The sequence below is a fragment of the Sander vitreus genome, chromosome 3 (assembly GCF_031162955.1).
Source record: "Sander vitreus isolate 19-12246 chromosome 3, sanVit1, whole genome shotgun sequence".
Lineage (NCBI taxonomy): Eukaryota > Metazoa > Chordata > Actinopteri > Perciformes > Percidae > Sander > Sander vitreus.
In genome coordinates, this window is record NC_135857.1 from 13,877,055 (window position 1) to 13,887,657 (window position 10,603).

The 10,603-nt window shown below is 44.3% G+C and overlaps 1 protein-coding gene across 1 annotated transcript; it reads right to left on the reverse strand.

Moving 5' to 3' along the window:
• Positions 1–517: 517 nt before the first annotated feature.
• Positions 518–10,390, reverse strand: bmp16 (bone morphogenetic protein 16). Its single transcript, XM_078246145.1, has 3 exons — positions 9,875–10,390; positions 4,161–4,528; positions 518–3,103 (listed from the first exon to the last, which is right to left on the reverse strand). The coding sequence occupies exons 2-3, from the start codon at positions 4,519–4,521 to the stop codon at positions 2,028–2,030; spliced, it is 1,437 nt and encodes a 478-aa protein (XP_078102271.1). The 5' UTR covers positions 4,522–4,528; positions 9,875–10,390; the 3' UTR covers positions 518–2,027.
• Between the last annotated feature and the right edge of the window lie 213 nt (positions 10,391–10,603).

The window sequence follows — 10,603 nt, forward strand, 5'->3', positions numbered from 1 at the left end:
TGCGGAAGAGGAACGTGCTCTGGTTTATTGGCATTTCTTTAAACCAATCACAATCGTCTTGGGCGGCGCTAAGCTCCACACAGTGACAGCAACAGTGCCACTGCAAAATAGCCTCGGGAAGGAACATGTTTTGGTGGAACATGTGTACATTCAAAGGTTGCTTTAGTCGTGCAACAGAAATCTCAGATTGGACCGATAGTCTAGCTAGCTGTCTGGATTTACCGTGTAGAGATCTGAGGAGAAGTTAACCGTAGTCCTCATAAATCCACCGGAGTTTAAAATTCAAACACAAAGAAAGCGGAAGGTGATGGACAACAGCACCTGAAAAATCCCGGAAATGAAACGTCGTTGATACAGACTATATACACATCTGACCCCTGGCTTCCTTTTTTCTTCCTGAACCTGGCAAAAATTCCCACTGTATACTGAAGACAAATGTATATATAAACAGCTTTCTTCATGCACACAGGCCCCAGAAAAAGAAAATAGCTGATGCAAAAAGAAAGTCACGTGACAGTTGTGCTGTTTGCTTTGTTTATTAGAGGTATATTGTCAAACATTTTACAAGCTGTTGCTTAAATGTTTCCATTGAGAGAGAGAAATGCAACACTGAAAAACAATTACTAAGCTCAGCAGAGAACACTTTCAAAGCCCCTGTTTGAAAGGCACTAAAGTCCCAGTTTTAATGTCAGTCCTCCTTTTTTTCTTGACACATGCATACACAACTAGCAAAGACACCTGTTGTTACACACTTCAAAAGCTACAATACACAAAGCTTTCAATTGACTTGTTAGTTGAGCTTTTAAAGGCAACACCACTTACATGTCTGCTTTCATGTGTAGGACATCAAAATGTGTGCAATGCTAAGGTGAGAAGTTGAAGTAACACAGACGGTTGATTCAATACACTGAACATTTGTATGGACGTAAAGCTACTATAACTTACTTCATGTGGACGGCAGGCTTTCAGTTTGCTCTGTTGAGTGCCGGTATCTTAAATATGTTTAAGATTAAATACACCATACTGCTGCTATTTAAATACATAACATGTCTTTTAAGTTAGAATTTAAGTGGAATTATGTATAATCACAAGACAACCATCACTTGGATTTTCTTCACGTCTGCAAAAGAAATGTAAAAAAAAGTCTCTTTTTAAATAATAGTGATAGTAGTACATTCAAACAATAGCATAATAGTTCCTCAGCATTATTGTTGTGGTTTTAAATAGCTTGTGATGTAGGGGTGCTTGTAAAGGGGACAGTCTGTCATTATATTAACGTTCATACTGTAAAATCAGATGCACCCTACTTCTTGGTTTAAATACTGCAGAAACAACACTGTCACAAAGTTTAGATGCCGTGCTAGTGCCATTGTCGTATTGCTTAATGCTGTTGATCATCAGGAAGTCCATCAGGGAGTTAGAGGATTCTGCTCCAGAGCTGAAGTGTGTCCACGACTGCCTACTCTGAATGTTTACCCTTTCGGCTGCTAAATACATGTGCATGTGCCTGTCAGACAGTTGTGTGTGTGTATGTGAGATGAGTGGCAAACACTGGGATATAGAATAGACACCATCTGATGTTAAAGCGCTGTCTAGCCTGTCGTTTGGTGGTGTAAACAGCTGCATCATCACTAAATGGGAAAAAATGAAAAGTAATTCCTGGCAGTTTACCTGTGTTGACCATATTTCTGCATCCACTGCCTTATTGTCTAACTATCCTTTTGTGTGGCAGATTATGTCTGTTTCTCTCACTCTTTTTCTTTCTCTTTCTGTCTGACCGTTTTGTCTTGCTCCTGATAATGAAGATTCAGCTGCTATATCCATTCCCTTATCTCCCTTCTCTCCACTCATCCTCCTTACGCTACACATTACATTTGTCTCTATCATTCTCCATGTCTGTTTGCAGTTTGCTGGCTTCTACAGTCTCTTATTCCCACCATCTGCCTTTTCATGCTTCTGTCTTTCTTCTATTCCCTCGATGCTCCTCCGTCCACGTCTGGCTTTTTCTGGGTGAGTTTTCCAGCCCACTACCGGCAGCCGCAGCCCTCCACCACCATGTCCTGGTAATTCTTCAGCACCACTCGGTCTTGAGGGTCCAGGTAGAGCAGGGCGATGGGGCTGAGGGAGGTGGGGACGCAGCAGGCTCGGGGCACTGCTCCATTCACAGAGTTTACCAGAGTTTGCACCATGGCGTGGCTAGAGGAGTTCATGTGGTCGGCCAGAGGAAAGCGACACTCTCCCAGGCAGAAGAAGGCATCGTAGCCGCTGGGTGCAATGATCCACTTGTGCCAGCCCACATCATTGAAATCTACATATAGAGGATGACGGCGGCATCTGTTACGAGAAAGGCGTTTCAGTTTCGCAGCACGACCACCATTTCTTTTCACCCTACCACTATCGCTCCAGCTGACCCCTCTATTATCACCCCCCCAGCCCGGCACTCTATACCCCGTTTTTTTGGCCCTCTCAGAGGCTTGGTCTCTATTGCGGCCCTTGCTGCTGCTCCTGGCCCTCTCTTTTGTCCCTTTTCTTCCTCTCATCCTCTGGCCTCCACTGGGGGTCCTCCTGCCATGTTTGACTAAGGGCTCCCCACGCCCGTCATGACTATAAGTCACCAAGAGGGGTCTCTCCTGGGCCCAGCTTTGCTCGTCTTGACCCACAGACCTGCATACCCTCAGGTGTCCCTGCTTGTGTTTCTCTGCCTCCTTCTCACCTGCTGCAGAGAAGAAGCGCTGGTCAGGGAGCGAGGCGGTGCTGTTCTCAGGTCTGACCTCCAGGAGGAAGCCCAGACTGCCAGTCCCAGCAAGAGCCTTATGGAGAAGCTCTGCACTTAGGCTAAAGGCCTCCCAGAAACCACTTGCTTTATGACTGTGGAGGCCCGTGGTGAGTAACCTTGTTTCCAGCAGGGTGGGCTCAGGGTCCTTATGATGCTCAGTGAGGTAAAGGTTTAGTCTGTGGGCCCCAGGACCCAGGGAGGCTCTGTAACTGTGAAGGAGCCGAAGCTCAGCGGAGAGCACCCTCTCATCCTGAGGGATGGAGGAAACATTGAAGGAGATGTGCACCCTCTTATGATCCACTGCTATGGGATTGTCACCAAGGGGCTCTAAGAGAAAGATGAAGAGAGACAAGGGGGTACGGTAGTTTAGTATGGTTTAAACTTACTTGGGTTTATATACATTACAATCAACAAGACACAAACAGACACTGGCTACAGTAGTCAGTTTTGTTATTTGCCAGATCCTGAATCCGAATGATCTCAAAAGCAGGGAAATTACCAAACTAGGTACCAATATCAGCAAATAAATTACAAGGGTAGAAAGCTAGCTCACGTTGACACTGTAAGTTCCAGCTTTTACCCTTTGCTATAGATATTGAGTAAATTGTACTTTTGTGAATTGTACATTACATTTATTGTATCTGAATCTAGGCTGGATTATCAACAATAAATTGAATACATAATTACATTTTCTTGTCAAGTAGTCTTTAATTTGAGGCTCTTAATCTGTCAACCAGTCCTACACAAGTATGTATTATGTGATTCAACATCTGCTGCAGGGACCCTGTGTCAAGTTTTAAGAGCTTTATCACGTTTATATTAACCAGATGTAATGCGTATTCCTAATAAAGTTGTGTTTAATCAAATTAAACAATTGACTAACAAATAATAAGTATTATTCCAGAAGCAGTTGTACTGGAATTAGTTGGAACTGGTGACTGACACAGGGCGGTAGGTTGGGGATCAGCGGGGGCCCAACAGACAAATGTTTGCCCTGTGGCCCCCTAACAGGTTAATCCAGCCATGATCAGAATTGCAGTGCAGACGGCAGAGTCCAGAACACACTTCCCTTCAGTGTATCGAACTATGCTCTCACACATGTATAAAAGAAGACTTTAGGATTGTGACAACCCTTCTTATCTAAGAGTGCACAGATTGATCTTACTTAATGTTTAGATTGTTAAATGGTGAGTCACAACAAACATCTGCTACAGTTATAAATCTTTATACCTCATCTGTGGTTAATAAGAGAATTCCACAGAATACATGAACAGCTATACTGAACAACAAAGTTCAAAGGCCAAACAATTACAAATCAGAACTTGAACTGTATTGCAATAAAATAGGTTGACAGCATGGCATCATGATGTGGCAGTGTGCTCACCAGTGTGGTGAAAGCTGCGTACGGTGTTAGCCTGCTGGATGTGCTGGCTGGGGAAGCTAAACGAAGGGTCCTCCACTAGATGGTACTGCTGCTGGTGGAAGCGGTAAAGATCCAGGAGGTACCCAGGCACTGGCACTTCCCACCGAGGGTTGGGTTGCGACTGCAGGCCCAGACGGCTCAGGAGGAGATTCTGGATGGTCTGAGCCAGACTGGGCTCCAGGAGGAGGGGACCAGCCGGTGGGGGCGACAAGGAGGAAGGCACCCTGCCATGGTCAATCTTGCTGGTGTCTCCACCCTGGCGACCAGACGAGGCTTGAGGTAGCAGCAGGACCATGAGGAGCAGGAGGTTAGCAGGGAACATGGTGGACCTGGAGGAAGATGATGGGAGGACAGGTGTGGTGAAGAAAAGAAAAAAGGAAGTGCTGAATATAAGTTTAAAAAAAAGCAATCTAAACGTCATTTGACACATTTGTGAGGGCAGGTTGTGCAGCGTTTTTTGTTCTTTTTAAATTTAGGTGCTTTTAATTTTCAAGTTCAAGCACAATATGAAATTTGCAAAAGAGACGGCTCCTCCAAGATGCTCCAGGACTTTATATATCATGCTTATGTCTTTTCCTTCCTGGACACACTAGTTTCTCATTAGTCTTCAGCCTTCATGTGGCATATGTTCAAGAAATTTACTGTCCACATATCCATATGAAGTTGTTTGCTAGTTATTCCTGGGTGTAGAAACAGTGGCACTTTGTTTTTTCTCTGTTAATTTATGGCGAGTCTCTTACCCACAAATGCCATGTGTCTCTTAGGACACCCAAGCAGAAGCAATTTAACAGTCTCTATCTGTAATTTAATCATGGTGCGTGTTTGTGTGAAAGAGATCACAGTGCTGTAAATGAAAGACGTCTAGCATTTATCAAAGGTTGTTGACGCTAGCGACATGCAAAGGAGTTGTAGAGGCGGCCACAATGACAGATGACTAGATTTTCTTTCTTCTCCCTTCCTTTTCAAATCACTAGAGAATATTAAAGCATTCAGTAGCTTTCTATCATGTTGTCTGCATAAGTGAAGAAGACAAAAACCTTTTCATTTAAAGGCCTAATGCAATTGACCCTTACATTACAGGTATATGTACAGCATATAAACAAACCTTCACCAAATCCTCAGAAAACATCAGATATCAGGGTTGAATCCTGCATTTTGATTTATGGTGCTGGGAATACCCTTTTATTTACATTTGGATCAACTATGCTGAAAAGTGTTACATTGCAGCACTCATTGACACTGGACTTCTGCAGGCCAGGAGGATAAATGTTCTTCTAGAAGAATATTGCCACTTAACCTTGACATTAATGTATATTGTTGAAGGGAAAAAGGGGAGCTTTGTCTGTAAAAAGAGTTAATGGAAAGTCACAATTTTGAATGATTTGAACTAAGAGCTGTGCACTGATGCTCCCTTTGGAGTTTGTGTATATGCAATATGATGACGTTCGATTTCAAATAAAAATATTAAAACAAACTATGTTCAAAAACTAGTATTAAATCCTAATTTAAATTCCCCCAATGTGTGCAAATGTGTCTGCTACATAATTGCATCCACTGTAGCACTTGTGTGTGCAATGCAATGCCTTGTTTCACAGCCAAAATCTGCAGAAAAAGATAAAAATGAAAACTAAGGAGTGACAAGAGATGTACGATCTGGTTTCATTAGTGTTTTGTGCAGAACAACAGATTACAGAACAAATGATGATAATGGCCTGTTATTGAAAAAAGATAAAATACAGTTTAGCTGTGCATGCAGTAATAATGCCATGCTGCCAGCAATCCATCCCTACTCAAGTAATCACTGTGTTTTTAATGAAGATATGCTCAGATATGCATTGTTTCTGGTTTGCACCCTCTATGGGTTCTAACTGTCTTTTGAGCTTTTCCCACCTGTAGTGCTGTGTTATGAATGTGTGTGAATGAATATGAATAAGTTCAAATTACTGAACCAGAATTCTGACCAAAATCCCAGAGATCAGTGAAGAACAGTGCTCCTTTAGCTAAACTTGACTGTGTTGAGTGACTATAGCCTCTTTCAGCTGAGTGACTATGACTATTCTCAGTGCGGGAACAGGACCACAGACAGGGGCTCATGCAATTACCACTGTGACCTAGCTAATGCCCTGCACCTCTGTAGTACAGGTGTTAAACATAACTGAGCCACTAATTAGAAACGGCCCTTTTGACCTAAAGAGGTCGGGGTGAGGTGTAAAAAGGCCAGAGCAAAGGAGACAAAGACAAGAAACTCTTAACTGCAAATTAATTTAAGTGTGATATAATAGAGTAAAATAGAAGTGAATATTGTACCCACTGTTGCCCTGGTTGCCTGGACAAGTATAAATGATCCTTTTTCAAAAGAAAGTGCACCTGTCTATCACTAATCTCTTTCCTTGTCCGAGCTCTCACATATCTCTCCCCTCTATCTCCTTATCTCATCTCTCTAAGGGACAGAGAATTGATTAAGGCCTCTACAGCGAGATAGCAGAAGTGTTTATGGCTCAGCGAACACATAATGACACTGTAATGCCTGCTAATCTTACCACACTGTCAGAAAAAGGGTTAAAAGGAGGTCACAGGTGTGAAGGTGTTTATATTTTTATGCATTGTGTGTTGTTCACGTGGTGCGCGGTTCAAAGGACAGGCCTGGGAAAATAAGCCACCTCCAAGCATGGGATTGTTGCAGGCTATCCATTAAACTCTTGCAGCCCCACCCAGGTCTGTTTTACCTGAGGCAACGAAGCAGAGGACAATTACAGATTAGACACTCTGCTGGACAGCCTCTCCCATATACTGTGGAGGCTTGTAAAGCAGATTAAGGACAACAAAAGTACCTCTCTCCTGTACTTTTCTCACCTAGAAAACCACCCAGGTAACTCTGAGGTTCAAAGGTTCAGTCGTCACACAACAGGGTGTGGTATCGCCTGCGCGAGGCAGAGAAACACGGACGAAAAGGGAGAAAAAGGTTTTTGAGCGGAGGCCATCTTGCCCTACATCACTTTGACAAACACACAGCGTCTCTGTTCTCCCTGGGTGTCTGTGTTATGACTGGTTCTATCTAATTTAAACAGTGCAAAGAGGATCCAGGCCTAATTTAGCATCTTTATGTGTCATGTGCATCCTGATGTCGACTCATTCCAGTAAGCTGGAAAAACTGACATTTTAATGATTACAACCCCCCAGTTCCTGCCTTTATATCTGACTATCTCTGCCTGTGTGCATGCATGTTTTTTATTATTTCTCTCTCAAGCAGAAACGTGGACTAATCAAATGGTCTTGGGGGACGACAGAGGAGAGCTGTATGATAAATGGGTCCATGATAAGGTGAGATGAAGGGTTGGGGCCTCAGCAGCAGCGTTTGTACATCTTCTCCCTGTGTGCATGCATGCAGCTCAGCCTATTAGACATATTACATGTGACCTGACCTCCCGAGCAGACAGCGGCGTGACCCTGGCGCGCGGCAGACAAGTGTTGTCGCCGGCCTGCCCCGTGTCTTTCTGAACTCGCTGATTAAAACCTCTGACCTCCGACGTCCGTTTCTAGCTTCTGCTTTTGTCATGTTTCTATCTCACTGCCTCTCTTTTTATCTGTTTATTTCAAACCCTGTTCCCTTTCCTCTTCCTCCTTCCTCTTTGCATTCCTTAAACTTTGTCCTTTTGCTTTGTGCTCTATGCTGTCATACGATCTGTAACTGCGTTTCTCTTGTCTGTTTCCCCCTTCCTCTTTCTTGATTCATCCATCAATTTTCTTTTCCTGACTTTCTCTTGTTCTTTCTTGTTAACAATATCTGTTTTTGTACTTCTCTGCATCACCTTCCCATTCCCTCCCTCTCTCCCTTTCCTCCTCTCCCATTAATGTTGCTCTTTTCTTCTAGGCCATAAATGAATGGTGTTTTTGCGGAAGAGTGCGGCGGACTGTTGCCGGGCCAGAGGGCCGGAGTGTCACCGCAGCCGGCTGATTTATCCACCGCCGCTGTCTTCATGTTACGCCTGGTCGCTCAACTTTCCCTTCCTGTTGTTCTTCCCGTGTTTCTTTTCCCAAATTCCTACTCTCATTCTCCCTGATCCCCCACCTTCCAGCTCTCATTTTTCTATGCTGCCGTCTCATTCTTTCAGAACATGATACTTGCAGCGTGCATGCCACGGGGTTAATTTTCTCTCTCTGAGCTTACTTTAATACTAAAAAATATGTCATGTCAGACAGCCTCGTGAGCCCAAATGTGATGTAGAGAGTACATATGCACACCTGAGAACACTTCTGAGGATACATCTGTATTCACTGCTGCTCTTTTTCCACTTGCAACTCTGCCATATAAACTGAGCATGCACGCCATAGTCTATATAATTAACTGTGAGGTTATGACTGCACAATACTCCTCATGCTTAACAAGTCATTAATGCACGACTTTGAGCTGTGGAGTTAATATATAATGGGGTGTGTGTGTGTGTGTGTGTGTGTGTGTGTGTGTGTGTGTGTGTGTGTGTGTGTGTGTGTGTGGGTGTGTGTGTGGGTGGTGGTGGTGGTGGTGGTGTGTGTGTGTGGGGGGGGGTCCAAAACAGTTGCTATAGTAAAGTCGTAGTTCAGCTCTCTGAGGCGTAACAGATGAAATCATTAGAACAGTATTCTATGTAGGCTGCTGTGTGATTTTATTGGACTCTATTAGAACGGCTCTCTAATTCATCCCAGCTGGACCCATTAGCTGGCTAATGACCCAAACGTCAAACACACACATGTGTCCATGCTAAGAACAGTACAGGGTTTAAACACATGCTAACTGCCAGGCAGAGTGAGCACTAACACGTACGCAGAAACACATGCCAAGATGTAGAACTGTGGAGGAGCTGGGTTGTAAATATGTGAAAGTGGTTGAAAATAGATGTAGACAAACACACACACAGACACACATACACTGGTTCGGTTTAGCAGACATTCAGGAATGGATTAGACCCGGTGCTTCCCTGCTTCTACAACATAACTGACTAATCAGGTATCAAATCTACACACACTCACTTTGTTATGGCTTTAGTCTCATTTGTGTAAGCTTGAGCAGAGCATCAACAGGTTGCCATGTATTTAGAACTTTCCTCAATCCTCATGCTCCTCTTTTTCCTCTTCCTTTTGTCCCGGTCTGGGATGCACAGAGGTCTCAGTGTCACATGTGCACTGTGGTTAACAGGAGGCCCCGCTGAGGCACAACACTGCACAAGCATCAATGGAAACACTGACATATCTAACCCGTGACTGCTGAAAGCTCAGAGACCGCTCTCGTCGTTTGTCTGACAGCTAAGCCGATGTGAAATACAGAACAAAAACACACCTCTGCTTTTCACATTAAAGCTGCTGAGCGTTAACACTGAGGGCCGATTCATACTGTGTATGTTGCAGCGCTGGCGAGTTACGTTATGCTCTTTGAACTCATAATGGGTGCATTATTCTTGGACAAGATTTTGATTGAGCAACACGGTGTGCCAGCGGTGTATGCATGTGCATGAGTGTGTGTGTGTGTGTGTGTGTGTGTGTGTGTGTGTGTGTTGTTCCCCAGAGTGACTAATGGTTTCAGCAGCATAGTTCCTGTGGCTTGTGGCTTGACAGACAGACAGTTGTGTATGTGTGTGTGTGTGTGTGTGTGTGTGTGTGTGTGTGTGTGTGTGTGTGTGTGAAAGAGATGTAGTACTCACGTCCAGGTGTGGTGGGATGTATGCAGAGTCCATGGTTTATCCTTGAGCTCCAGTGTTACGATCCCTCGGCTCTCGCTCCCGCTCCTTTGGACAGAATGGGCAAAGTGGACTATTTACCTCTTCTCTTTTTTTACCTCTCTCAAGGTAACCTGTGTCTGTCTCTTCTATGTCTCCTATATACATGGGCTGTAGGTAATGCTGCTCTCTCCATGTTTTTCTCCCCTCTCTGCTCCCTCACTCAGCTTCTCATCCTGTTGTCAGTGTCAGATAAGCAAACTCTTAAAAACATCCACCGGCTTCCCCTCTGCCTGCCTGACCTCTGCAAGTAGGCAACTCCCTTTCTCTGTTGTCTGCACTGAATGTTTAAAACACACTAGTGTCGCCGCAGTGCATGTGGAAGCTGCAGGAGGAAAAATAGTTATGTCTGTCTGTCTGTCTGCACTGTATCACCGGCAACAACTCTCTCTAGTTCCTAGACCTCCTTACTATGTCTCTCTCCCTTCCTCTCCACTCTGTTCCTCCCTTTTGTATCTCCTCCCCTTTTCCTCTCTCTCTCTCTTTCTCCCTCTCCCTCTCCCTAACACACACACACACACACACACAAACACACACACACACACACACACACACACACACACACACACACACACACACACACACACACACAGCCCAGCTGGTAAACTCAGTTTAACTCTAATTGACTTGCCTGGCCACTAAGATCCTCCCAAA

Bases quoted from the DNA above. Each gene is read 5' to 3' on its own strand.
- bmp16 (XM_078246145.1), bottom strand. From the start codon at position 4,521: ATGTTCCCTGCTAACCTCCTGCTCCTCATGGTCCTGCTGCTACCTCAA. The intron at 3,104-4,160 runs GTGAGCACACTG...TCTTTCTCTTAG, and splicing joins ACGCAGCTTTCACCACACTG to AGCCCCTTGGTGACAATCCC.